The 27,138-nt window shown below is 49.1% G+C and overlaps 4 protein-coding genes and 1 non-coding gene across 5 annotated transcripts; 2 read left to right on the top strand and 3 right to left on the bottom strand.

Moving 5' to 3' along the window:
* Positions 1-643: 643 nt before the first annotated feature.
* LOC112873658 (thaumatin-like protein 1) lies at positions 644-3,743 on the top strand. Its single transcript, XM_025936672.1, has 3 exons — positions 644-1,532; positions 1,615-2,302; positions 3,309-3,743. Exons 1-3 carry the CDS (start codon positions 1,475-1,477, stop codon positions 3,592-3,594), a joined length of 1,032 nt encoding a protein of 343 aa, XP_025792457.1. The 5' UTR covers positions 644-1,474; the 3' UTR covers positions 3,595-3,743.
* A 4,373-nt stretch (positions 3,744-8,116) lies between these two features.
* LOC112873659 (calmodulin-lysine N-methyltransferase) lies at positions 8,117-14,590 on the bottom strand. The gene is made up of 7 exons (XM_025936674.1): positions 14,381-14,590; positions 13,300-13,522; positions 13,003-13,082; positions 12,332-12,392; positions 9,246-9,361; positions 8,953-9,085; positions 8,117-8,584 (listed from the first exon to the last, which is right to left on the bottom strand). The coding sequence occupies exons 1-7, from the start codon at positions 14,505-14,507 to the stop codon at positions 8,296-8,298; spliced, it is 1,029 nt and encodes a 342-aa protein (XP_025792459.1). The 5' UTR covers positions 14,508-14,590; the 3' UTR covers positions 8,117-8,295.
* A 191-nt stretch (positions 14,591-14,781) lies between these two features.
* LOC112878395 lies at positions 14,782-14,976 on the top strand. Its single transcript, XR_003225724.1, has one exon. It is a non-coding gene; the product is annotated as a U2 spliceosomal RNA (small nuclear RNA).
* Positions 14,977-15,224: 248 nt separating this feature from the next.
* Positions 15,225-18,413, bottom strand: LOC112873653 (anti-sigma-I factor RsgI6-like). Its single transcript, XM_025936667.1, has 6 exons — positions 18,185-18,413; positions 18,055-18,086; positions 17,043-17,199; positions 16,778-16,950; positions 16,593-16,694; positions 15,225-16,512 (listed from the first exon to the last, which is right to left on the bottom strand). The coding sequence occupies exons 1-6, from the start codon at positions 18,282-18,284 to the stop codon at positions 15,388-15,390; spliced, it is 1,689 nt and encodes a 562-aa protein (XP_025792452.1). The 5' UTR covers positions 18,285-18,413; the 3' UTR covers positions 15,225-15,387.
* Positions 18,414-20,918: 2,505 nt separating this feature from the next.
* Positions 20,919-26,517, bottom strand: LOC112873652 (acyl-CoA-binding domain-containing protein 5-like). Its single transcript, XM_025936666.1, has 5 exons — positions 24,831-26,517; positions 22,239-22,344; positions 22,078-22,136; positions 21,758-21,810; positions 20,919-21,317 (listed from the first exon to the last, which is right to left on the bottom strand). Exons 1-5 carry the CDS (start codon positions 26,360-26,362, stop codon positions 21,286-21,288), a joined length of 1,782 nt encoding a protein of 593 aa, XP_025792451.1. The 5' UTR covers positions 26,363-26,517; the 3' UTR covers positions 20,919-21,285.
* Between the last annotated feature and the right edge of the window lie 621 nt (positions 26,518-27,138).

Consider the following 27,138-nt stretch of genomic DNA (forward strand, 5'->3'; position numbering starts at 1 on the left):
ATGGCACGGTTCAGTTGGCATCTTTGCTTTCGATAATCAGCATCGCGGGCTTCATTCAGGCCCCCACGACAAACTGGTCAGCGTACTTCTGCTTATGCAGTTATGCTGCAGATCCAGGTGATAAGAAATAAATGAATTGGCATGTTCTTCGCATGACCAATGTGTGAGTAATCCCATTGGCCCAGCAACATGAGTTCTGCAGCTTCATCCATGAAAGGATAAAGGGGGGAAATTTATGCCTCCCAGCTGACAGAATGCTGCTGTAAATTCACCCGACGATTTCGAAGAATGCAGCCATATACGGGAGGAATCAAAATGCAACTTGTATGAGTTTTACTGGACAGTGAAGGTGCTGCAGCACAAAAGTCTTGACAAATTGTTACTAGAAGTTCTGAATAAGTGCCAAAAGCGTCATCTTCTTTCTCCTTCCGGAACGTGATTGTGCATCTTATATTTCGACATGTGGTCGCAGCGTACGCTTAACATCGAGCCATCCATTTTCCTTCGGTGCTTTTCTTTGCGCTGCTGGATTGCTGCTCCTGTATTCTCATTTCATTTCCTCCTATTTCTCCCCCTAACAAACAATTCAGACTGTATACATTCACAATCGAGATATCACAATCAAATCACTTTCAGGAGCAGTACACAATGTTGGCGGTAGCTGATTGTCATCGCTCGCCACCCCGGTTCTTCGGCTTCCATTTCTCTTTCAGCACCTTTTACTACTAGTTTCAGAAATCAGACAGGCCAACTACCTTGTTATCGTCTGCGCATGCAATGCAGTTAGCTTTGCTGCATTTACCCACCATGATTACCTGCAGTACAGCTCGGACAACGTCCTCCATTTCCTTATGTTATCCTCTAATCCCCCACAGGCCACAGACGTTGGTTCAGCCGTACCTGTCACCCTTCCACTAAATCTCATCGCGATCGAGCCCTTTCTGCTAAAAGATACGGACATCGCCGAGCACCAAGCCACCGTGCTTCCCATCCATCCTGGAAACTGCACAGGGCGATTAGAGCAGAGCTACGCTTCCCACTGCAAATTGCAGGGAAAAAGGGCATCTGAATCCAATCAGGCCGTATTCACTTTGCTGAAGAAAGCATGATTACACTGGGCGGAAAGCGTGTTAGCAGACTGCCTCCCTTGAGCTATAAGTGTAGCCCAGGAGGGAGTGCTCAGATTCCCCCTTCTTCTCCGCTCCACCAGTCTCCATCCCTCGTCCTAATCCTGATAGTTTATGGGTGGTGGCTCTTCCGTCTCGCCCAGCCCGGCCTGTCTAGCAGTCGTCTACCTTCCTCGCCTATCCCACTCCGCTCTAACCACTGTACTAAACTAGCAGTACCGGAGCTGGACTGCCCTTCTACTTGTACTGATTGCTTGTAGCTGTACTGTGCTGACATTATATACCTCTTCTTGCTCGAGCCGATTGCCATTGCCACCCACCACGCAGAGCTGCATTGCTTCGAGGACATGGGTGTTGCAAGAGTTTTCGTCGTCGTTCTTGTTCTGATTTGCATATTCCTCAGAGGTAATTCGATCGTTGAAGAGCAGTTGCTTTGGTAATTCTTGTGATGGTGTGCTGAATCGACGTGTTTGGTTCATGGTTGCAGAGGGGAGGGCTGCGACCTTCACGTTCGTGAACCGGTGCACAGGGACGGTGTGGCCGGGCATCCAGTCGAACGCCGGGAGCTCGAGGCTGGACCCGACGGGCTTCGTGCTGCCGCCGGGCACGTCGCGCGCGGTGCCGGTGCCGTCGGGCTGGTCCGGCCGCGTCTGGGCGCGCACCGGCTGCGCGCAGGACGGCGCCGGGAAGATGGTCTGCGCCACGGGCGACTGCGGCTCGGGCTCCCTGGAGTGCAACGGGCAGAACGCGGCGACTCCTGCCACGCTGGCCGAGTTCACGCTCGCCGGCGGCAACGGAGACGACTTCTACGACGTGAGCCTGGTGGACGGGTACAACCTGCCGATCCTGATCGAGCCCGCGGGCGGCGCGACGGGCGCCACGACGTGCGCGGCCGCCGGGTGCACGGCGGACCTGAACGCGCGGTGCCCCGCGGAGCTCCGCACCGAGGGCGGCGCCGGGTGCCGGAGCGCTTGCGACGCCTTCGGCAAGCCCGAGTACTGCTGCAGCGGCGCGTACGCCAACCCCAACACCTGCCGCCCCACGGCCTACTCGCAGGTGTTCAAGTCCGCGTGCCCCAAGTCGTACAGCTACGCCTACGACGACCCCACCAGCACCTTCACCTGCGCCGGCGGCCGCGACTACACCGTCACCTTCTGCCCCGTCGCCACCCCGAGGTCCGCTCCCTCCTCCCTCCCGCCGGCCTCACATGGCCACGGTTCACTTCGCACGCCACTGCGCTAGTCCTCCAGTAATTAACTTCCTCCGATGACCATAATAAATGCTCGCGAGATTGGCACGTAGAGTTAGGCCGCCGCGGCAATGAATTGAATCGGCGACGGCGGCATGGAGCCGTCGTGTACCGGTAGTGGTTGGTGCATGATCATGAGCGAGTGACCGAGCATTGGGCGCGCCACATCACCTTATCTGTCTTATTTAAATGCATAGAAAATAAGCGCAGGTGCAATATGCCACGCTACTAAAAATCTATCTGATTTTTTTTCAAAAAAAAATTCTGAAACGGAGCAGAATGGGACAGCGAGAGCGAGAGGTTTGGAAGGTTGCAATGGGTTGATGTAATGATAGGCCTGGATCGAAGTTAGTAAGCCTAATCTCATTAGGCTGATGCGCAGTGGATCTTGCCATTTCCGTTGGTGCTTATCTTTGTTAACGAGAGGTTTGGCCCCACGTGTGGACCCTTTTTACTGCTGTCGGTTTACATGTCAACGTCACGGCGGCCAGGGCGCCACGCCACAGGCCAGTCGGTTTCTTAGGTCAACTTCAATGGTTCGGAGTGTCGCAAAAGTATCATAAGCATTTAATATCATATCACATCAGCAAAATTGCTGATATAATAGAGCTATGAGGAGAGAGGAGAGAGGAGAAGAGTATCATTAAATGAGCGAGGAGTGCTATGGTGATGACACTTGTTTGGTATAATTACCAAATTTTCAATCTTAACAAATGTACGACGATGCTTCCACTAAGATTGATCTTATGTCGTAAGGTCAGGCCAGAAATGGAACGCAAACAAACCATAGCTGCCACCTCGCCGGCAGTAGGGAATATTTACTCTGCAGAAAGGGATAAAAGGCACGCGCAAAGGTTACTTTCAGTAGATTTACTAGGCGTTCTTTTTCACTGACTGCCTGTTCCTGTTTCTTTTTTGACAAAAACGTGCAGCGTGAAATCGTCGGGCGGGCCTGGAGCGACGACGGCGCCACCGACGACAGGCGGCCTCACGCCGACACTGCCGGGGGCGGGCACTGGCGCGACGCCGCAGATGCCGCGGCCGGCGGGCGGGCAACAAGGCGGCGCGGACGGGCAGGGCGTGATGCTGGGCGACAACTCCTGGATCGCCAGCCTCGCCACGGGCGACGCGTCGTCCGCGCCGCCACCGACGAGGGTCGCGCTCGCGCTCCGGTCCTCGCTGCTCGCGCCGTTCCTGCTTCTCGGACTGCTGCTATAGCAGCAGCGGCACCCACCCAACCAAACCCATCGCAACAAGTGAAGCGAAACTTTTGGTCAAAAGAAGCGGGCGTCGTGCCCACGGGCCACCGGAGCAAAGCGAGGTGGCGCGGGGCGCGCTCGGCTGCCGGCCGCCGGCCGCCGCCGCGCCGCTCGACGGAAGAGGTGTGGTTCGTGTCGCGCGCGGTGCGGCGGTGGGGCTGGCCGTGGCCGGGACTGGGGTATGTGCGTTCGTGGGGATGATATGATTTGATTTGACCAGGATCGCATCACGCCATTTGTAAAATCCGCAATCTTTTTCTCCTCCTTCTCCTTTTTGGGTTTGTGCCGCTGTGTTCATCAGGAAAAGAAAGAAAGAAAGAAAGAAAGGGAATGTACAAGAAGATTGTCCCGCAGGTAACGAAAGGGAGATCAATGGTTCTGCACCCACTCTGGCACTCCGGCGCCCCGGCCATCAGGCGCTAGTGGCGAACCAACTAACACTTGCGCACCACGGATCACCAGGCTAACAAAAGTTTATCGCTACTAGTAGCTCGCATCATTCTCAACGGACGGAAACACACACCTGCTTCGGAGTCCTGAACTCCTACGCTACATGTCTCTTTGAAACTGCACCGTCCGGGCTTGCAGTGGTTGCTGTTACCGAACGGGCGTTTTCAGAGACGTGGCAGGTGCACTATCTCCCGGACAGCCTACCGAACGCTCTTGCTGCATTGGAAACATTTTCTCAGGCATGGTGCAGCCGTGCAGGAGATGATCTTGATGGTTACCTGAACGTGTAGTGCCCCAATCAACAGCGTACACCGCGCAGGAAAACCTAATGGCCTGCTAATGGCTGCGGCATGGACTGAAATGCTAGAATACTAATGCTAAATTGCCAATTGTATTGTACCGGTGCCACTCTAAAAGTAGCGTACACTGGTGACGCCGGGGCCGCCGTCCGGCACATGGGAGGGAGAAGACGCGCCACCTGGGCGTGCCGATCAATCAGATGCCACAGGTGCGGTGCGGGCGTGGTGGGGTGGGCATGGGCGTGGTGATGGCCACTGATCTGATCAGGTCCACTGCTTTTGAGTGAAGCCAAAGGAAGGATCGGTGCCCTGGTGCTCATGCCTGCCCATGATCGGTTTGGTTTCCGAGCTGCGTCGTATCAGGCAGGCCTAGGACGACCGCCTTTCAGTGCCAACCTAATGGCCTCCTCCTTTTCTGCTGTCGTTGATGCGATCTGTGGCACGCCAAGAGAAGTGCTAAGCACTGTCAAGTCGGCAGTTAGCAGTACTATTGTACTGCTACTGGCATGTCAACTCGGCAATTGGTGGTACGATTGTGCTGCTACTGACACAGACTGACAGACAGACTTCAGAAGGCAGCGGCGCCAGGAACAACTAGAATAGGGGTTGCGTTCAGCACCAGGAACTAGACGCGATGGCGTCCGAATTTCGACCATTTCTGTCGATGCATGCTCTGGTCAGGTGCAGCGTGTACAGTTCAATGAATCTATCGCCATGTACGAATCTCGGAATCTGGTGCGTACCTAGACCTGTTTGACTTACCGAACATCAAATCGCACCAGCTGATGGCCTCGTGATCTTGCTTCAGAAGTTAGCTAAAGGCGCAGCTAGTTCCGGGTCATACCTAACATCCAGCTCCTGCGTTCAGGAGAACTCTTACAGAGAAACCTCCTTTCAGTTTAAGATCGACACGACGTACATGTTGCCTGCTGAGGAAAAGGATGAGACGGGCGTCGTTCAGCTTGGAGATTACAGCACTTGAGTGGTCTTTTCCATCCCAAACTGGCCAGTTTCTCCTAACAGCAGCGATCGAGACAGTGACGGGCATGTTCTCCGTAACCGCCGGAGATCCGGCAATTGACAGAAACCTGACGCGAGGCTGCGTGTGACTTTCAGGCGCCGGTCAGGATGAAGTGAAACGAGATGAGGTAATGCCGGGCCGGCACATGAGGCTGTCCGCGACGCTGATCGGCCACCGACCCGGTCGTTTTCAGTTCCCTCGCGTTGCTCACAAGGGAGCTGCTTGCTTGCCAAAGCACCGATCCTGATACGCGACGGTGCCTCAGAAACCTCCGATCAGAATACAAGCACAGCTACTACAACTACAACAGCACCTGTGCCTCAGTTAGCTGCCTAGTAGAAAAAGATACACCAGGGGACTGCACTGCCTGCAACAAAAGGAGCTTTCTGATTCATGTGTGTGTGTGATTCAGCATTAGTTGTAAGGCAACAGCTAGCATTGCCACCTTTCTTTGCTAAATCACATTGCTTCTGCAAGTGATCGTCCACTGGGCTTGGGCCTTGGGCATTGTGGCTGCCTAGTTGCACCCTCGTGAACGAAGGGTTCGCCTTTTCGTTGACTCCCAGTCGCTTAGCAATTCTGAAAGTATAGGACAGGTTTAGCTGTAACTGAGGTTTGTTAAACCGGATGGAGGAATCTTGAGTCAAAAGTTGAGTGTACTGACAACAATCCCGCGATAAAAGATGCTAAAAGATCGAGGATCCTTTTGGGAACGACAGGGATGCTTGTAAAGAAGAAAGGTGGACGGGAATGACGAAAAGGAATGGACCGGGTGCATGCCGACCACAGGTAGCAGAAGCTACCTTCTATTGGTCCATCGCTAAGGAATGTCCTGCTCTGCGTCGGTGTCCCACATGCTTAGCAATAGCATACTACCGCTTTGCTCTTGCTTATTAGATTATGGACGTAATTGTGCTACAATACATACACGGTCATTTTCAGTGCGTTCTGCATTGCATAAATATGTACTAAGTTAGGGGAGAACACTGAGACGTTGCCCTAACATGAGCTGGTATGCTCGATGAAATTCAGAAACTAGCAGTAGCAGGCAACAAGAATCCACTGTTACAGAAACATCGGCAGTTGCATGGACATTCTATCATCTGGTAGTACCGTAGTAGTAACAATGCGTCCCCAGTCTCACTTAAGGAAGAAGTAGATTGAGCACATTGGCATATTTGTATGAAAAAGCTTGCGACGATCAAACTTTCGACAGCTCGTATAAGCTCGCACATGGTGTCAACAACACAGGAAGAAAAACGATTTGTCGGAAGCTTTTCTTGTGATGGCGTAGCAGTGGAAAGAGAAAAGAAAAGGAGCTGCTGCTTTGGGGGAAGTGCCACTATGTTCATGGAACCTATTAAACATAAGCATTCGCCTTGAAAATATACACCGATCCTAGGGCACCTATGCAAAGTTCATAGATGGGGATTGATAAGAACAATACACCTAACAAGGCAGTTCATGAAGGAATGAATTAAAGCAAGTGCAGGCGATAGCATCAACCGAAAATGGACCACCTGAGCAACTGCCGAATAAAGCCTCACTGGGATGACTACGTCTTGACGACCCTTCAGAAAGTACTCATCAGTTACACACCGTATCTTGTATTCTTGATTGTTCCCCATGACTATGAGCATTTGACATGCTATGAGGTCTATAATGTGCTTAGCTCTATGAACCGAGGTAAGGTAACATGATGAAAACTATTCTAAATCCACTCATGAATAAACTCAGATGCAGAAGGATATGTGGATCATGCACTTGCTGGCATAACAAAGTTCAAGAGCATCAGCAGCTATGCAGTTATCCATGAACCCTCGCTGGCATATCTGAAGATCGCTTTCATCCAGTCAGCAACCATGAAGATTTGGCAACAGCCTAGGAACCGATTGCATTTGAAAAAGAAAAATGAGAGGATACTAGTCATACAGACGCAACATCAGACAATAAACCAATTTAGGCGCTGTAATGCGGTAACCACTAGATTGAGATAACACAAGTCCTCAATCGTTGTTAGTCAAGACGTCAGCTTAGCAGATGAGAAGTCATAGAAAGCGGCAACGAATGACATTACTTTCACCCTGCAACCTGCTATCTTATTAGACAAACAAGCCACGATGAAGCTCAGATAGCTGCCAAAGCTCCAAAGTTACATTCCACGGCCAGCTAATGCATGCTACTCCAGTAGCAGTTGTACAAACGCCAGATTGAGAAGGGTGCACTGCACACACCAATAGGCAGTTAATTGTGTAAAGATTGGTAACTAGACAAGGTTGGGTAATAGTTGCATGAAAGGGGAATCTAATAATCATCTGACACAAAGTTTGACCACATGAGCAAAGAGCAATTACAGATAACTGATAATGTTTTATATAATAAAATCATTTCAAATATTGAATCTATAAACCACCCATCAATACTCAATGGCACCCACATCAATTTTAAATTCTACCTGTTTTGGACAGCGCAACTAAAATGAGAGGCTGAATGTGTTAGTCATTGTCCGAAGCAAACCCAATTTTATGTACTATAGATAGGACAATAAAAGGGGTGTCTGTAAGATCATCTGAGGACTTGAATACACAATGGCAACAACTTGCAACATAATGTCATATCATCTTATGAAAATAATGCATGGTTACATGTCACACATGCACTGTGATGTCATGGAAGCCTGTCAGATGAGGAAAGGTGAGTTTGCAACTGAATGCCTTTGAACTGTCTTGTTGGTACTTCCATAGAGAAGGGAAAAAATTTCTGAAATGTCCAACCAATATCCAACTCCAGGTTTACACTATAGTGCTGGAAGAAGTAGATTAAAGAACAGGTAAAGCTAATGAATTGTAAACGAATATTCCAATGAAACAAAAATATCCTAAAATGACTACTAACAAAATGAGCTAATTCTAACCAGCAGAGGGTAGCAATGCTCCTTGTCATAATTAGGCCAGCTTCTGTCATCACCAGCCTCATATTTTTTGTGCAGATTCCAGACAGTAGGATCATAATTCTCTATCAACTCACAACTGAGCTCATTCTCTTTAATTATTCCCAGGAACTTGTCGAGTGAATCACCTCTTTTGGGGCTCAGGAAGACAGCCTGTGAGGTTGCTGAATGCTTCAGCAAGGATTTGACTGTCCGGGCAAGGCTCTCATGGAATTGCTTGAAAAATGTGCTGCAGGACCGAGCTAAATGTGAACAAGAAAATTCAAATGGAACTTATTAACCTAACAATTGTTTATTACTAGTAAAGATGCATGGTGCAATCAAAGTACAGATGAAATCAACCGACAGCTACAAGGTATAGCTTCTGAAACATTCATCCACAGAAAGATGGTAAGGAGCTCCAAACCAACAATATTACTAAATAAAAAAAGCACTAGCTGGTTAGATGCATTGCTTAATGCCAAATTAACAGCCTCACAGCATATCACCCTCACAGTATCACTGACACGTGAGAATTGAGAAAACAGCAAGCAGGTACAGGATTGAGAAGAAAATCAGCATTCAATAATAACAATGTATCAAGAGGGTTGAACATACCAGTCACTTGCAACAATGATGTCAAAAGTATTCAACACTTCTGAAGCTTGCTCTTTGTCCCAATGCAGTATCATAGATTTAACCTTTGTTTCACCAAAAGTTTCTTGATTGATGGATATATTCTTCTGAATATCTGCGGGTTAATGGCTTACAAAGGCCACAACGTGCTTTTGAAAAATTAAAACAAAGGCCATAAAGGGTTAACGCTGGAGTAATCAAATCTGTTTTTCTGTGCAATTTAAAAGAATTAGCAAAAACTCAATTGTGCATACATGAAATTTTGAGAAGGATACATTCAACTACTTGCGGGTTTCCATCAGAAATAACAACCTCATCGGCATTTGTACAGGCTGCAATAACAAGCCCAGCCAATCCATAACCAGATCCAAGTTCAAGCACTTTCTTGGCCCTAGAATGAACTAAACTATTCAATTATGGGATAAATATAATGGAAACTGATTTTAGTTAAAGTAGCAATGAACTACTCTACTATCATGGACAAAGCTTTCAATGGACCACTATTATGCAAAAGCTTTATCTTTAGATTATTGCCCAATATGGCAGAACAAAAGGTATATACAATTCTTCATATAAATATAGTTTTGCACCACAAAAAAAAACTGTGTCACTGTTGCAAAAATCATGAGCTAACACAGGAAACTAGGGTAAGAATGTAACTGTAAAACCCAAACACAGCTCAAACCTCTGATGAATTTATCTAAACAACTTTTGAAAAATATTTACATTTTTTTTTCTCGAACGCGCAGAAGAACTGCGCATCATTATATTAAGAAGAAAAGGGAGGGGGTTTTATCCCCCAAACGTTACAGATATAAAGGGGCTGTAACCCCCCCTTATTTACAACCACACTGATTCTCTTGCCAAACTAAGATGGGACCAGGACTAGACCAAACTCTAACTGTCCCTAGGCGCCAGGGCGAGGAGATAAGAAACTCCTCGAGCCCCAGCCAAAGACCACTGCTGCAGATCTTCAAAGGTGGTCGAGATGATGTTAGAGATACTAGGTGAAGAGCCATCAAACACACATCGAATTATGATGGAATTATGATGGAATTCAATCCATTAAGGACCTGACCAGACACCCTTCCACTCGCACTGGCCCACCAATCATCAAAATTTTCATCCTCAAGGTTTGGAGCCAACCCTTGTAGGCCAAATTTCTGCAGAATAAAGAACCACATCTGGCGAGCAAAAACACACGAGACAAAAAGATGGTCATTGTTTCCTGAGCCTGGTCACAAAGTGGGCAGGCAGCAGGATGTTGTAACCCTTTTCTTGCCAGCCGGCCTGCTGTCCAGCATCTTTTGTGTGCAGCTGTCCACAAGAAAAACTTACACTTGCCAGAGGCCCAACTCTGCCAAATTCTCTACCATGGTCCAAACTGAATAGCTCCAATAAAAAGAGCTTCATATGCCGATTTTGTGGTGTACTGGCCACAAGTGGAGAATTGCCAAATATGTGTGTCTTCAACATCTGGCTGCAGCTCAACATTTGATAGCAGCTCCCACAGGTGAATATATTCAGTAAGGACTTGTACTGTGAGTGCACCTCTTATGTCAGAAATCCATTTTCTATTGTTGAGAGCATCAAACACTTTTCTTTTCCTTGCTCTGGCAGCCACTGCTCCAAACAGATTAGGAAAGGACTGTTGTAGACTTTGGCCACCAAGCCATCTGTCAGTCCAGAAACAAGTATTCTTGCCGTTGCCCACTTCTGAAATAATGGCAGCTGCAAAGAAGGCTTTTACCTGTGGTGAAGATTGGATAGGAAAGAAGGCCCATGGTTTTCCAGGTTCAGTTTTTTGAAGCCACAACCACCTTAGCCGCAGGGCCCATCCCAAGTTCTGGAGGTCAGAAATTCCTAGGCCTCCCAAGTCAGGTGGTCGAGTGACTTTGGGCCAAGCAATTAAACAGTGACCACCCCTTACATCTTTTCTGCCCTTCCACAAAAGGGAAAAGTCCGGTTTACACCCTCAAACTATCGCAAAAGTCCGATTTTCAACCTTCAACTACAAAACCGGATAAGAGAGGCCATCCAACTGTCGAAACCGGGCAAATTTGGCCCTTAGGGTGGTTTCGAAGGTGGTTTTGTATTTTTTTTAAATAATTAGATCGAAAAATCAAAACTAATTCATTTTAAATCAGAAAAATATGAAATTAGTAGCAGATTTTTTCTAAAAATGTAACCTATCTATTATTGCTCTATTTGAATCTTATTTATCCAAAATAATAGACATAACTACAAGCAACCAAATACTATGAACATAAAAAAATGGATCTGAATAACTGACAAGTATAGTGCCAATAGATAGGTTGCATTTTTAGAAAACTTTTGATACCCATTTCGTATTTTTTGATTTAAAATGAACTACTTATGAATTTTTTAGTTTAAAATTGAATATTTTTAATTTTCACAAAATGGAAAACCACCTTCAAAACCACCCAAAGGACCAAATTTGCACAGTGTTGACAGTTGGATGGCCTATGTTATCCGGTTTTGTAGTTGAAGGTTAAAAACCAGACTTTTGTGATAGTTCGAGGGGGTAAAACGGACTTTTTCCTCCACAAAAAGCCCCTTCTAATTTTATCAATGGCCTGCAATGTCCCAGTTGGGAGATCCAGAGCTAGCACTAGATAAATCAGCATGGAAGTGAGAACATACTGGACTAAAACACTTCTACCAGCTTTTGTGAGCAGATCGGCCTTCCAGCCAGGTAATCTGTCAGCAATTCTTTCAATGATGGGCTGAGCTTGAGCTTTGGTAAGCTTGTGGGGTGAAAGTGGCATTCCGAGATACTTGCACGGGAAATCAGACATCTGACAAGGAAGATGTGTCTGGAATAGAGTTCTGTGTTCCTCCAAGCAATGTATGGGTACAACAGTACTCTTCTGTACATTTGTTTTCAGACCTGAGGCTTCTCCAAACAGCTGCAAGATGTCCAAAGTGGCCCTGATATCGCTGGATGAAGGCTGAAGAAAGATGACTACATCATCTGCATACAGGGAGATACGGTGCTGTAGGTTTCTTCTGGATAGTGGTTGTAGGAGTCCCTCCTCTGAAGCCTTTTTCACTAGATAGCCACAATGCAACATATGCTATGAGAGTGTGACAAGGTTATGTACCCCTATGGTCCTATTTGGCCACACCCAAATCTGCGGTTGCCCCAATCCTAATTCCACCCCCATCGTAGGTTCAACACAGAAGCCAGATCAGCCTATTTATTTACTAAAACCCAACGCTGGTTGAATAAGCAATTCACTTAGGTACTTGAATCCCCCCCCCCCCCAAAAAAAAAGGCATACTAATGCAGGAGTGACACATGTGTACTAGATCTTGCAATTCACAGGACACGACAAACCTGAACACGTCTGAGTGGTTAATACAGTAGTAGGCAAGGACCTCTTCTGATGGCCAGCAACCTTCAGGGGGGGAAATGCATGTAAACTTAGAACTGAACTTGAATTCTATGAAGGGTATAACATGAAAAGGTGGAAGAACCAAAGGAAATTAAGAATAGCACAGCACTTTCAACTCTTTTACTGATCTCGCAATTCCATATTGATCTTTTATAGATTCCTACTTCTAAAGTCAGCCATATGCAATCTTAAGTGCTTACTGACTGGAGAATATAGTCTATGATGTATGTACAATAAACTTTGTATTAGCTAAGTTCAAAAGTTCATTAGGTGTGTAGGAGCACAATGTTTAGTAGAAGAAGGAAAAAAATGCCTCGCATGGAGGGATTGTATCAATCGCCTTTCTTGGACAAAACAGCATGAAGATAGTCGTATTTTGTAAAGTGGCCAAGATGCCAAAGTTTACAATATGAATATGTTTACATTTCTTTTCTACGCAAGAGCCTTCCTATTTGCATAGCAAACAGCAAAACAAAAACATATGGCAAGAGTTAACAGACAACAATCTGAAAAACACAATAAACATGACCATACACATGAATTTATGCAGATAGATGGAATCACAATGTGTACGGCAACAGAAGAAAAAAAAACTTGCTTGAACAAAACTTACATACTAATCCAGTAGTATCGATGTTGTATCTGTTCGAAGCTTCCATGTCATTTAGTTCAAGGGAATCCTCTCTTCTGTATCTGGAATCATGCACTAAAATAATAACCAACTGAAAAATAGTGCGTCAACCTTTCTAGCTGGTTGAACACTTCATGATGGCTAGCTAAATTTGTAGCTACGCAAAGGGCTTAGTGGCAAGAAAACAATATGATTCCCAATTATATCAGGGAAAGGAAGATAGGGAAAAAACTATATTCAGTACACCAGTAGACTAGAGGCAAACAGTAGATTACTTACACTAGATTAAGTTTAGAGGAACTTCCACAAGGCAGCTTATAATATACACAAACGTCCTTTTGGCATCCCAAATCATTTTCATTTCCACTACTTGAATTCTCAAGTGATTTCTTTAGCTGTGAAATTGGCAATGAATGGCATTCAATCAGGTTAAAGCCACGTGAAGCCTTTCTTGAGATGTTGTTGGTACCATCTTTAATATGCTGGTCCCTACAAGTTCCTTCTGCAAGGAAAATGAAGCCATAAAAGAACAGATTAACGTAGCTTAATATATAAAAACAATTAGCAATTATGAGCTGTTTAAGCAGAATAACCGTGGAATTCAAACTGCTTAAAGTTGCCATGTTGAAAATAAGATATACAGTTAAATTATTCTACGCAAATTGACGAAGTACTGAGAGGGGCAAACTACCATTCCTTCTGGCCTAATATGATAAAATAAATCACCTTACACTTAATGGTTCCACAGTGCTTCTATATGAAATTGAGGACCAAAAACAAATCATTCATGCCTGTAAGCTCACACACTCAGAGACCACCAAGTGGAGTTTGTAGGTGCATAGTTAACCGGTAAAAGTGCCCACATTAGACTGGAACTTTATTGTAACTAAAATGAAATTTAGCTGGTCAAATGCACATACACACTTTCATGGGAAACACTAATTTTGAAGGTGAACCACCATAATTGGTCAAAGTATATACTGAAGCAAGATCTCTAGATACATCTTGTTCAAGCAAGTTTCTAAAACTCCAAATCAGACCATACTGACTCCCTTAAGGCTTTAACTAGGTAACCATCAAACAGTACATGCCACCATAAGTTTGTGCATCAATCCCCTGCCTTCAGTAATCCCAAACATTACCAGAGTGTGTAGCATCGTGTCAAGAGCTCAAATCGCATGCTAGAATCATCCTGTGGCAACACAAGAAACGACAGCGTTGCACGAGCAAGCTGACTTCTGACCTATCATCTAGGCAGGAGGTCTTCTCGTCCTTTGGATCGGCCGATGACGGGAATCGAATGCTACATAATACTACGCGGTGCGGAGACGGGGAGGGACGGGGATGGAATCGGCGGGACCTGGGGCGGGAGAGGAGGAACGAGCAAGGAGGGCGCGGCGAAGGATGCTCCACCGCTGAGAGGCATTGGAGGTGCCACGGGATCGAGCGGGTGCCTGCGGCGGCGCCGGCGACGAGGAAGAGTCCATGGGAGCTCGAGATGCGTGGTTTCGTTTGTTCGTTTGGAGAGAGAGAGAGATTGATCCAGCAAGGCTAGGAAGACCGTCTATTTTGTGTGGATCGGGCTCGTATGGGGTTGGTGGGATTCCAAATTGGCAGCCCTCACGGCCCAAGTTGTCAAACAGAGCAAGCGATGCGCTGTGCGTCTGTGCGGTGCTTCAGTTTTAGTCCCACCTCGGCGGGTTTGAGCGAGCGGAGCAGGAGAACGAGTATAAAATGAGACGCAGGGCACCCTTCCAACTCATACCTTTCTCGGCCTTTTGGCTAAGATCAAGTGTAGTATCTGTTCTTATCAGTTTAATATCTGATATGTGGGTCATGTGCCCACTTTGATATTAAATTTATTTTTTTTGGGAGGGTCCACCACAGTGGCTTGCCACTGGGACCCTTAAGCGTCGCTTGGGCTTTTGCACTACAGCCTAGCCTGGCGCACCCCGACCAATTCATAATAAAATTTTAATGGGCCTCTAATATAGCATCTCTACTTTGCTCAAGGTCCATCATCATTCGTAGCCTTGTAAGTTTGGGCCGGGGTAACTCTTCTGTACAGACTTCTGGCCCGTGACATCCGGCCCATGAGGCCATGATCTTTCCCTGTAAAAATGTCGATGTCTTTTTCCTCCCTAACCAAGGAAGTGTCAAATAAATTGATCCATCCACAGATCTAAATTACACACATGGCAGGATGACAAACATAGGAGTATAAAATTTCTTCAACGGCAATCACTTACAAACACTACATTAGCTAGTAAGCAGGTAGCATACATCACACTACCCATATCCGTATGGGACAAAGGAGTCAGGAGAGGAGCCCAGAACAACAGCCCAAGGCTCAAGGCTGGTAGGCAGTTACATCTGGACGTTGATGTGCCTGGTCTCGTCCCCCGGCGACAGCGAGAAGGTGGACTGCGTCGTCCTGTTGTTGTAGGTCACCGTGAGGACGTACTCCCCGAGGTACCCGCTGAAGCTGTACGCCCCGTGCGCGTCCGTCTGCCCGCCCGCCTGCAGCGTCCGCCACTCGTTGAGCAGGCGGTCGACGACGTCCCCCGTGGGCAGGTTGTTGAGGCCCCAGTCCGTGAGGCACATCTGGTAGCACCCGCTGGGGTGCAGCGCCGTCCACAGCATCACCCCGCTCACCGCCGGGTGCGCGTACGCCTCCCGCAGCACCTGCTCCAGGTACGCCGCCTGCGTCTGCGCGTCGAACTTGTTGCTGATGTCGATCTCGGTGAACCAGATGGGGAGCCCCAGCGTGGCGAGCTTGTCCAGGATGGCGCGCATCAGCGGGATGTTGGGCCTGGAGAAGTGGCCCTCCAGCCCGATCCCCTCCAGGATGGCGCCGCCGGCGCGGAGCTCCTTGAGCTTGGCCGCGTACGTGTCCACTGTGGAGAAGGGGTCGTCGCAGGTCTCGATCACGTTGTACTCGTTCATGAAGAGCGTGGCCAGCGGGTCGGCGTCCTGCGCCACGCTGAAGAACTCCATGGACGCGTTGGGCCCCAGGCGCTGCTCGTAGAAGTTGTAGTGGAGCATCTCGTTGTTGACGTCCCAGTGCGCGAACTCGCCGCGGTAGCGGGTCATGAGGCCCTGGATGCGCGCGTTCACTGCGGCGCGGAGGTCGTCCGGCGACGTCAGATTCTTGACCCACCGGGGCGTCGCGTCCTGGTTCTCCCAGAAGATGTTGTGGCCGCGCACCATCACGCGGTGGGAGCGCACGAACGCCAGCATCTGGTCCGGCACGTCGAAGCGGAGGAGCCCCGACGTGGGCTCCGTCGAGTACCACTTGAGCTCGTCCTCGAACACCGCCGCGTTGAAGCGGTCCACGAACCACTTCTGGTACGCCTGGTTCCCCAGGATGGTGGAGGCGATCGCCGACCCGATCGGGAAGTCCTTGGAGGTCTGCTGCACGGAGACGGACGCGCCCACCACGCGGGCGCCCTGCGGGTCGGCCACGTGGATGGTCGCCACGCGCTTCCTCCTCTGCCAGCAGAATGAAGCAGATCAGAACTAATCGCGTCCAAGAACTAGCTATAGCTAGTCGGGTCATCTCGACACGTTACCTTCCGGATGGTGTCCTGCTGGTGCATCGCCCACTGGTCCGTCGTGAACGGCTGCAGCGACCCGCTGGCGACGGTGATCTTCATGGGGGTCTTGTCAGCGTTCTGGACACACGTACAGAGCAAAAACAAATCAGTGAGCACTTCTGAATGAACTTTCTGTGAAGCTCGTCAGATGCGACGCTTACCTGGAAGAAGATGACGGCGGTCTGCGATGGCCAGTCGAGGACGAAGCCGCCCTTGACGAAGGCCCAGCAGTCGCTCCTGGCGAGAACCGTGGCGATGCACCGCACGCCGGTGTTGTCCGGCGCCAGCCTCGCGGTGATCAGAGCGTTGTAGGCGCCTTCCAGCTTCACCCAGCCTGCACGATGCCACGAATTATTGAAGCTCACATGACTGCAGGGGCACACACTGGAAAGGGGGAGGACATGCGGGGGCGGCGGCCGGGCTCACATGAGAAGGTGTACATGGTGGTCTTGTTGAGGTTGTAGACCACGAACGCCGGAGAGAAGACGCCGGTCTCCGTCGTGCGGTAGCCGTCCGGGTCGTCGCTGCTGCCGAACTTGAGGATGCCGCCGTTGTACAGCGCCGGCTCCGGCTGCCCTCTGCACTGCACGCCTACCGTGCAACAAAACTCAATCAGCACACGCACAAGCCATTCCACTTGACGCAGACATCAAGCCAGACTATTCTATCAAGCTTAAACACATGATCATTAAGTTGCCTGACAGCGACAGATGACACGCGACGCACACAAAAAGCGCAGCTAAAACGTGTACACCTAAGCGTTGGTTGGTCACTCGGTCGGCCCAGAAACGCATGTTCGCCCCCTGCACAGTTTGGCGCTGCCGCTTGGCGCCTTGCAAGGGCTTGGCTTCCAAAGTAGAGCACCGAACGAACATGATGAGCCGACGCATGATCAGGATACTCTCTACCATCTCAGAGCTTAGAAGTGGTCGAAACTTTAAAAAATTAGATTTGTTCGAAAAAAAACTTAAAAAATTAGGAGAAGCGTAGTATAGTTTTGTGTCATCTGGTTCCGTGTGACAATGTTTATTGGCTGCTAGCAGATGGTAGGTAGGAGGTGCTGGTGGGGGCTGTGGGGTGTGTGTGTCCCCAGCGCACGCATGGGAACAAAACTGGAAGAGCCGGAGGGGAGGATCATGTGGATTGTGGCCTTGTGGGGAGGAACCATCTGTGTTGAATTGTTGTGGTCCAACTAACAGTGGCTTTGAGCTTCGTCTCCTTCCCCCGGTTGATCCTCTCTGTCTAGTTCTCTAATGGCATTGGTCATTGGGGTGTGGTCACCGGAATGATCTTTGATAACGATGCAAGAACCACCAGGTGCGTTGCTGTTTTAGTGAATAGTTAACGGTTAACGAGCTTGCTGTTACTCATGCATGGCGACAGGGCGTGTAAAAAGCTTGCTAATTCTGGAGAGAGAGAGAGAGAGAGAGAGGCTTACGTCAGTGTAGGCGGAGTAGTCGTACCATCCATCTGCATTTCAACAGAAAGTTCAAACAATGTCAGCTACTTGTACGCTTGAGAGAGGAGAGGGAGCGAGGTGTGGAGGATGAGCAGGTAACAACACTGACCAGGAGGCACCGCCGCGACGAGCTCGCCGCCGCAATGCAGCAGCATCCACAGCACGACGAACCCCGCCACGGCACGCGGAGCGAAGCGAGGCGTCCTCATCGCCGCGCCCGAACGAGGGAGCTCAACCGCTTCCTCTGCTCGAGGCTTCAAGCTGCGACTATGGAGGAGGAAGCTATCAGCAGCTAGTGAGCAGGGGAGGCCGAGGAGCCAAGAAGAGAGCACCACACACAGACACACACGGGTCGTGATCAGAGCAAGGAGCTGTGGCGTGCTATATATAGCCCGGTCACATGGCGCCACCCACTCGGCTCCAGCACTTCGGCGAGGCCGCGCGCGGCCTCCCCCCACCTGGCGGCCCGCCATGGGCCGCCGAGTCACGGGCCGGCGTGGGCGCCCACCGCGCCCTTACGTACACCTGGTCCTCGGAGGCTGGCTGCCTCCGCAAGCAAGCGCTGCCCCCGTTCGGTGCGGGTGGCCTTGTGGTGCGCTCCTGCACCGGGCCTAGCCAAGCACTAGCGCCTGTTCGCCCGGTGGAGGGAGGCTCACATGCGGCCAGGCCCCCGAACGGCGAGGCCAGAGGCGGCAGCATGGCGGGCACGGAGCGAGCCAGTGAGATCAGGGTCAGTCAGGACGCCGTGAACACCCCCTCGGCTTATTCTGTGGCCGCGTCACGCCATGGGGATCGTACCGCGGGCCTCGAAGTTTCTCCTGTTGTTTTCCTTCGTTCCCGGCTCCGGCGCTGGAATCGGTGGGCGGGTCTCGGGCGGGCGGTGGCGTACGTGTTAACGCCGGAGGCTACGCCACGAGCTCGATCGCTCGCGGTCGCGACGCCTGTTCACGTGTTGCTGCGCGCGCGTTGTCCGGCAGAGTGATCGATGAGTGAATGCCGCGCGCGGGCGTAACAGTGATGCCGTGCCGGTTGTGCTTCATCGCCTGAGGCTCATGATGAGGGGAGATCACAGTCCATGGAAGAACACGTACTGGAGCAAACTGCAAAGCTGCTCGACCATTCCGCAGTGATGTCACGGGAGTTCACTTACTTTTTTCCGTTCACTTGGCCTGTACTCGTACAGCTAAATGCTACTGCATCCAACGCTCTGCTGGTTGTTAGCGGCAGTGTCGGATAAATAAACAAGTGCGGTGTGTGCTAAACAGCCTAACCCATCGCGAAAACATAGCGTAGACGACATGCATCGCGTGGTCAGCTCAGCTGATTGCTGCTCCCACTGACGCCATTGCATTGCTACAAGCAGCAGCACACCAAATTGCCTAAAGGAGACACTTTTTATAAACTTGGAACCTTGTACTCATGCAGCCACAACCTACCACCGCCTTTCGCGTATCCATCCATAAATCTAATGCCACCCTCGCACCTTCTTATTATCTTCCTCTGCTTTTTTTTATCCCCCTTACCAAACGAAAAAAGGGGGGGGGGGGAGTTTAAACCCATCCTTTTTCCGCTGGGAAATTGGTCCAAACTCCAAAGGCGACGCCGCACGCCGAGGCGGTTGGTGCGCTAGAATTCGACCATACCCGGCCAAACTATTGCCTGCGCTCTCCTCTGGACGCCGGAATTATTGCCCGCCTTTCGGAAGTGGGTTTCCAAAGCTGCTCGCCTTGCCGGCCGGCCAAAAAGGAATCCATCCCCTTTGCGACGCCGGACCATGCCATCCAGTGCAAAGAAATGCACGCGATCGGTAGAGCGCTCGGTACCTTGCCCCCCGAAATGCACAGAAACGCTGGGCACTTGCGGTTGCAGAGTGTCTTTTGCTCCGTAGCCGGCCAGCCGTGTACGAGCAAAGCTACGCGGATCCGCGCAGTGGGGCGCTCGCACGCGCGCGCACAGTGCGCCAGAATCCCACGTTCACGAAAGCGTTTGTAGGCGCCACCACCGCCGCCGCCGCAACGAAAAGCGCATCCATTCCGTGCCGTGCCGCCTCGAGATGGATGGGTCACGTTTTGGCGGTAGCGAGCCGAGACGCAGACGCCGCCCGCTTGGTTTGGCGCCCCGGCCGGCCCTGGTAGGCGAGGGGCACGCCTCGGCGGGATCACGGGCGGGGGCGCGCGAGCCCGGCCACGGGGTACGTTTGACTCGCGGCGCCGGAAAGACACGACGCCGGATAGTGCCGGGCGCCGGGGGCTTCTTCGGCGGCACGGTCACAGACGCGCCCGCGCGCGGGACACTTGTTGCGGGGCGCTGGACAGGCACAGCTCGGCTGCCGTGCCCCCGGGCTCTTGCGGGTCATGTGACTCGGCTAGCTCGTGGCCGAGATTTACCGGCACAGAGCTGCGCCTACGCTGCGGTCGACGCCGACGTGATCGAGCCTTTTGTCCCGGTTGTGTCGTCGGACGACCCGTGCCAAGCATTTCACCGGTGGAGCCTACGTGTGAGGGGGGGGGGGGGGTCACGGTGCTCTGCACCTTTTCTCAGCTCTCTCCATCAGAAGCGGCTATAGACCTATAGTATCGCTGTCCTGATCCAGGCGTCCTGCCAAACCTCGGGACGCCGCTGGCCTCACGAGTCCATTCTCTGCTCCGGGAAATGGCGGAATGAGGTGACCGCGACACGTAACGTGCGCTTATCGTTTTTCACTTGTCACGGTGTCAGTGTCGCCCTCAACAAACTGAAGCATTCCTGAACCATTCAGATCAAGATAGCGTGAAAAGTTACTATGGATAAAATAGTAGCAGTACGGAGTACTCTGCACCTCCAAATCAGAAACTTCCGAGCAATTCGGAATGAGATAAGAGTCTTTACCTGAACCGCTTAGATTCTTCGTTCCAAACTACTAATACGTGGTAACAAATATAATTACCAGTTACCAGTTACCAGTTACCAGTTACCAGGGGTAACGTTAATATTGACTACAACCGATGACATGTCTGCAACTGGCCAAATATACCGGCGGCGGCGGCAGCAGCAGCAGCAGCAGTTACAGATATATACAGTCATATATATACACGAACCAACATCATCATAGCACTAGTATTAGCACAACCACCACAACTGTACAAATCTAATCTTATGAGGAAGGCATCATGAGAGATCTCAGCAATGGGCTGGAATCGCTGATGCAAGAATATTTGATGAGCGTTGCATTCATTCAGCAGCAGGGATACCAGAGCTCTGGCCTGAAAAATTACAGGGATAACAGAATGGAATAAGTGATAACACATTTGTTTTTTGCGGAAAAGTGATAAAACAGATTAAAGAAGCAGACAAACAAAAACCAACAAAAAAATGATCACAAGTTCGAATCCATTGACTTAGGAATTAGGATGTTTTCTATAGACCATGATGAATTTAAACTAAAACGCTATGCAACCAATATTACCATAAGGCTAGAAACATTGCATGAATGGTAGGAGAGCTATCGACATCAGGTTATGGCAGATAGAAAACATAGGTTGCACGAAATTCGAAGTGAGTATCTAATAGTAAAATTAACTGAAAACAGTAGTTCCAATCATTGATCCAGTGCATCTTAAAGTAGATGAATTCTGAATATGTTTTCGTTTTTCTAGGAGGAAGAAAAACCATGCCACAGTGTTGAATTTATGTGGATATATACCTTTCTCTGGGTTAGGGGTAGTTCCTTCATCTATGCTAGTACTATCTTCATTCCTGTAAGAAATTCATCCACAGCAGAAAGTCATGCACCAACCTCTGTATATGCCCTTGTTCTAAAAATATTATCATACTGGTTCACATCACAGCTACCATTTGTGAGTGGTACATATTACCAGCAAAACAAACTGGTACAGACACTGAAAAATTCATTTGAACATACTGATACCAGCATCAATCCATACCAGTCAGTGTTCTTATAGAAAGTGTTGATGTCTGTCCTAAATGAGATATGTATTTTGATTGGAGGGAGTAATAACTTACCCTTGATTGCTCCATTGAACACTAGTAGCAGTCATGGTTAAGTCATGTTTCTTTGTGTCCTAGAGTATAACATAAAAAAATTGTCAACCTTTAAGCACTCTTCTCCAGTTTACACAAAACGAGAAGGAAAGAAAATATGTGTGATAATGATAATAAATTACCGAGGTTTCATTCCCCGTCCATCCTGGAATTGTTTCAGATAAAAGATTCATGTATTTCTCCATAGCAATCTCAGGATGCATGTTCCCTAACTTTTGCCAAGCGACCCTGAGAGAACAATAAATGGTTATTAGTAGTAATCCTTATGAATCCCTACTCTTTACGCGTGACTTCAGGAATAAGAAAGTAGGCATAGATCATCCCTGTCAGATAATTGCTACGATGCCTACAATTTCACCATTTACTTTCAAGCTTTCAGACACTTAGTGATGACAACCGACAAAATATGTCAAAAAAATAGAAGGGTTATAAAAATTTCTCTTATAGGACATCTCGTGTGTCTTTCCTTAGCTCCATTGCAGTATCTATATTCCCTGGAGTTGTTGGAAATAAAAATTTCTGTACGTGGCCATCATATAATTATTGCAAGTGTCAATTGTAGCATTACTTATGGGCATACAAAAATATAACTAGTAGAACATTGACCAGCTTCCAAGGCGTAACGTAAAGAGATACGCAACACATCAGTCTGCCAGAAATAGGTGCAAGATATCTGTCCTGTTAAATACTGTAGATCAGTTAGGTACGTTGAAGCTTTTATTGAATACTTCTGGCCACCAGTCCATATTTTATAGCATGCATATTATTCTTCTCACTCCGAGGGAAAGCTTTGGTAGTTAGATATATACGACTGGTTGAGTAGCCCATTTAATTGATCCATAAAAAAGTCATGGGCAAAAGGAGGAGAGATGTAATGGCGTGCATGTGCAAAACATATCATTGCATCTTTCTGTGTTAATTGTTCCTGTCCGATGGTTCATAGTAGAAATTGCTAGAAATATTCATTTGGTGACACATCGCAACAATACCTCATTCTGAACTCTGAAGGCAAACTAACAGTTACTAGTTCTTTTGACCAAGATGCTCTTATTTTCCCTCTAAACACTATGCTACCTTTTAATGGTTACCTGGATGAAGCATATCTATATATAGTGCTCTCATACACAATGAATTGGCACAGTAAAGTGCCCGTAAAATTCAGGTGGCAAGAAGTATTTGCAATACTAGAACAGTGTGCAGCAAAGGCAGCATCAAACAACCACCATATCTTGAAACGGAATGCATATCATCAGTCCATTGCAAGATAAAATATAGAAGTGTATTTATGGGCAAGACAAGCTTCTAAAGTTGATGCCATTCTGAAGACATGACTGAAGGGGTAACTGCCAAATGGGAGGCTTTTCCTTGAATAATTATATGCAAAGTATTATAGGGCAGTGCTTTATTTTGATTAATAGGTACAAAACTTGATGAAACAGAGGATGGCCAGTGACTACTTGCTGCCAATTATGCCTAAACTAAACAAGAAACAAAGATTCACTTGATCCAGGATTGTTAGTTCACTCAATCATTGCACCAGATCCATCTTTACGGGTTTGACCTCTATCTTTTTGCATTTTATTTATTGATACATACCTTCATTCTTCATTTATTTCAAAAACTCAAAACACTATCCTATAAACCATGCCGGATCGTGCACTGATCTTGTTAAGACATTTACCTTCTCAGAATCAATACAAATTAAAAACAGCTACTACCCCTGATCAAATTTGAGAAGGAAAGTGTGGATTCAAATTGTCTCGTGAAGGAAAGTGAAATGTTCTCTTTGCTACCAAGGAGGAAAGGCTTATAACGCCTACATTATATGCTTCTTTTGCTCTTCTGAAAGGAGTTCTATGCTTCTCTGAAGCTTACAGAAGCTGATAAACCCAAATTCAGGAACTGCCCTCGAAAAAAAAATCAGGAACTAAGAAGAAGAGAAGAGGAAACCCAAGACTAGTAGCGCAGAGTTGCTATAAATCCTATTCCAACTGGACACCCGAATCTCTTAAACATAGATGCATAAACCTAATCATGTTGAATTATATATGCACATTGCACTTTTCCTATTTTCATGAACCTCACATCTTATGAAATCAATAGTCAATAATACGCCAAAATGCACAAGTCCTTCAGACCAAAAAAGCATTACATTTCTTCACGTCAGGTTTACTTTAACTAACATGATTTATCAGCAAGGACAAGAAAACAGACCATTGCTATTAATGTGGTTTGGCTAACTATAGCAAAAGCTTAAAACTTCAAAGTTGATTCGGACATTTCTGCCCCAACTTTAGCATCGCTTTTAGCCTTATAAGCAGAGGTGCCTGATGGGCAGTTCATAACAGTTTATCAAATAGCTGAAACGGAGAAACCTGCTTCCACATATAAGCCACAAACAATGCTAAAGCTGGTGAAAAAGTTGTTGTTTGGCTTTCCAAGCAGAGTGAAAAACAAATTAACTACAAACGATCTCTCTACAGCATTGAAGAATTTGGTTGCTATTAGGATCTTGCTACTTAAAATGTGCCAGATATCCTGATGTACAACTTTTGTCAACAAGAATCAATGAACCGCAAAGCGATTTAGTTTTCAATAGGTTTTGTTTACGTTATTTTTTCCCTATTGGAAAGTACTTCTGTACTTGTATCAGTATGCTACCCTTGCTCTGCCTTGATAGATGTATCCAAGGTATCAGGAAGAAGAATGGGTACCATTTTGCGCGAGATGAAGGCCTCAGTGTAAGTGGCTGTGTAGAGTCATAACAGGGACCGTCAATGGCAACTTTGAGGAGTCCTTGAAGCTGCAGCTGCACATCAGTATCGAGCTTTGACAGGGCAGCCGCCCCAGCCCCACTAGCAGCAAATGCTGCAGCTGCACCAAACCTCTTCTCCACTTCAGTCCTCTCAATCCCTTCCCACTCCTCAAAATCCATGTCTGATTCAGTGTGTCCCTCAGGCAGCCTTGGCAATGTCACTGCCTCCACGGGCACCTCGGTGACCACTTTATCACTAGAGCTGCCTTCATGGCTAACATTCACATGATCAGTTTTCCTTGCCACCGACTCCTCTTTGGGAACCAGTTCTTCTTGTTGATCAACTGGATGTGCCTCGCATTTAGCTTCCTCCTTGTTCTGCACTTTCTCACGTACGTTGACAGCTTCTTCATCGGGATGATGATCTTTAAGCTCTTCCTTCTCTGCCAATGGCACATCGAGAACTGGTTGTGCGGCAGCCTCGGCAGGCAATTCACGCTCCTTCACTTCAACTACTTGCTCTTCCTTCTTCTCTAATGCCACGTCAAGAATCTCTTCAGGAGCAGTCTCAGAGTCCAATTCATCCGGCCTCGCTTGGATAGGTTGCACACTCTTCCCTGTCAGTCCGGCGTCAAGAACATCTTCAGCATGAGTAACTTCGGCAACCAGATGGTGCTGTTTCACTTGAACGGCCTCTGTTTCAATCTCTTCGGGAGCAGCCTCAGAGTCCAATTCATCCGGCCTCGCTTGGATAGGTTGCACACTCTTCCCTGCCAGTCCCGCGTCAAGAACATCTTCGGCAGGAGTAACTTCGGCAACCAGATGGTGCTGTTCCACTTGAACAGCCTCTGTTTCCAAGGGAAAGACTTCCGCGACTTCAACAACCTGCGGGCTCGCCTCAGCAACTTCTACTCCACGCTTCTCCGATCCTGCTTCGAGAACTTCAATGGGAGCAACCTCAGCACCCAGATCATGCTGCTTGACTTCAACATCTTGTACGCTCCTTTCCTCCAACCCCGCCACACCGATAACCTCCCTAGGCACAGCCTCATCTGCGCCCGATACCTGCGGGCTCGCCTCAGCACCCACCGCCGTCACAGCAGCCGCGGGGATCAAATCGCGCCGCTTCACGCCGTCACCGCCCTCCTCCACCTCCCCTACTCGAGCACCAAGGCGCACCTCCCTAGCGGCCTTCACGGGAACCTCCTCCTCCTCGGGCAAGCACTCCAGCTCCTGCAACTCCTCGACAGCCACCGCCGGCGCCTTCTCCACCTCGACCCACCCCTCCGCCTCCGCCAGCGCCCTCCCTTCGCCCCGCCTCACCTCGTCGACCTCGATGATCCTCTCCTCCTCCACCACCTCCTCGGCGATCGCGGCGGCGGCGCGATCGGCCCGGCGCGGCGGATCATTGGCGGCGAAGAGCGTGGCGAGCAGGAAGGCGGCGATGAGGGTGACCGCCGCCGTGAGCAGCAGCTCGCAGAACAGCTCCATCTTCTCCGGGGTGGTGGTGGCGGTGGTGAGAAGGAAAGCCGGCGCGGCGCGGCCCCCTTTTCCCCCTTCGCTTTCTCGCTCGGCTGGGCCGGAGGAGGGGGACAGGGGAGGGCGGAAGGGAAAAGGCAAAGTGGAAGGCGAGGCGCAGGATCGAAGCGGTGGGTGTGGGGGAGTAAAGGAGGAGGTGGGGCATATTCGGGCGGATACGATCGCCACGAGGGCCGCGGGTAAGGCTGGGCGGGGCGACGCCGAAAAAGTCTCTTCGTCCGGGAGCTGCTAGCGGGAGATGCCGACGCCGTCAGGCGTCAGGGGATTTCGTGTGCCCCCTCCGGCACGGCACGGTTCCCCTCCCGGGGCGTAGGGACGGCGAGCTCCGGGACCGAGCTAGGCAGATGCAGCCATGGAGCCACCGCGAAGTCTGAAAGTGCTCGCCGCTCGCCGGTGGAAGGGCGGCGCGGAGACTCGAGACTGCATGCCGATCTGCTGACGAGGCTGGGATGATTTGCAGGTGGTTCTGGCTTGTGCTGGTCCCTGACGCGGCCATCGGGTGCAGGGTAAATTGCAGTGTTGCACAACAGCACAAGGTACTTGTTCGCCGAATTCACTCTAGCTGAGCTGAGTGCGCTTGTTGGGTAATGCTAACTTGTTAACGAAGAAAGGTCCTTTGAGAACAGTTCAGTGCCAACTGCCAAAAAAAGAGAGCCATGTCGCCGTCGCTAGTCAATGGGCACTGTAATGTGTGGTTGTGCCAAGCAATTGCGTGATAAGTTCAATTT

Source organism: Panicum hallii, chromosome 9 (assembly GCF_002211085.1).
Source record: "Panicum hallii strain FIL2 chromosome 9, PHallii_v3.1, whole genome shotgun sequence".
Classification (NCBI taxonomy): domain Eukaryota; kingdom Viridiplantae; phylum Streptophyta; class Magnoliopsida; order Poales; family Poaceae; genus Panicum; species Panicum hallii.

What these genes read in the sequence shown, in the direction of transcription:
- LOC112873658 (XM_025936672.1), top strand. Translation starts at nt 1,475, where the DNA reads ATGGGTGTTGCAAGAGTTTTCGTCGTCGTTCTTGTTCTGATTTGCATA. An exon ending in GATTTGCATATTCCTCAGAG is followed by an intron (nt 1,533 to 1,614) that starts GTAATTCGATCG and finishes TCATGGTTGCAG; the next exon opens with AGGGGAGGGCTGCGACCTTC. An exon ending in TGCCCCGTCGCCACCCCGAG is followed by an intron (nt 2,303 to 3,308) that starts GTCCGCTCCCTC and finishes AAAAACGTGCAG; the next exon opens with CGTGAAATCGTCGGGCGGGC.
- LOC112873659 (XM_025936674.1), bottom strand. Translation starts at nt 14,507, where the DNA reads ATGGACTCTTCCTCGTCGCCGGCGCCGCCGCAGGCACCCGCTCGATCC. An exon ending in TTCCTCCTCTCCCGCCCCAG is followed by an intron (nt 13,523 to 14,380) that starts GTCCCGCCGATT and finishes TTTTCCTTGCAG; the next exon opens with AAGGAACTTGTAGGGACCAG. An exon ending in CGATACTACTGGATTAGTAT is followed by an intron (nt 12,393 to 13,002) that starts GTAAGTTTTGTT and finishes CCCCCCCTGAAG; the next exon opens with GTTGCTGGCCATCAGAAGAG.
- LOC112873652 (XM_025936666.1), bottom strand. Translation starts at nt 26,362, where the DNA reads ATGGAGCTGTTCTGCGAGCTGCTGCTCACGGCGGCGGTCACCCTCATC. An exon ending in GTTCAATGGAGCAATCAAGG is followed by an intron (nt 21,811 to 22,077) that starts GTAAGTTATTAC and finishes AATTTCTTACAG; the next exon opens with GAATGAAGATAGTACTAGCA. An exon ending in TACCCCTAACCCAGAGAAAG is followed by an intron (nt 21,318 to 21,757) that starts GTATATATCCAC and finishes GTAATTTTTCAG; the next exon opens with GCCAGAGCTCTGGTATCCCT.
- LOC112873653 (XM_025936667.1), bottom strand. Translation starts at nt 18,284, where the DNA reads ATGAGGACGCCTCGCTTCGCTCCGCGTGCCGTGGCGGGGTTCGTCGTG. An exon ending in CCGCCGTCATCTTCTTCCAG is followed by an intron (nt 16,695 to 16,777) that starts GTAAGCGTCGCA and finishes ACGTGTGTCCAG; the next exon opens with AACGCTGACAAGACCCCCAT. An exon ending in AGCAGGACACCATCCGGAAG is followed by an intron (nt 16,513 to 16,592) that starts GTAACGTGTCGA and finishes TTCTGCTGGCAG; the next exon opens with AGGAGGAAGCGCGTGGCGAC.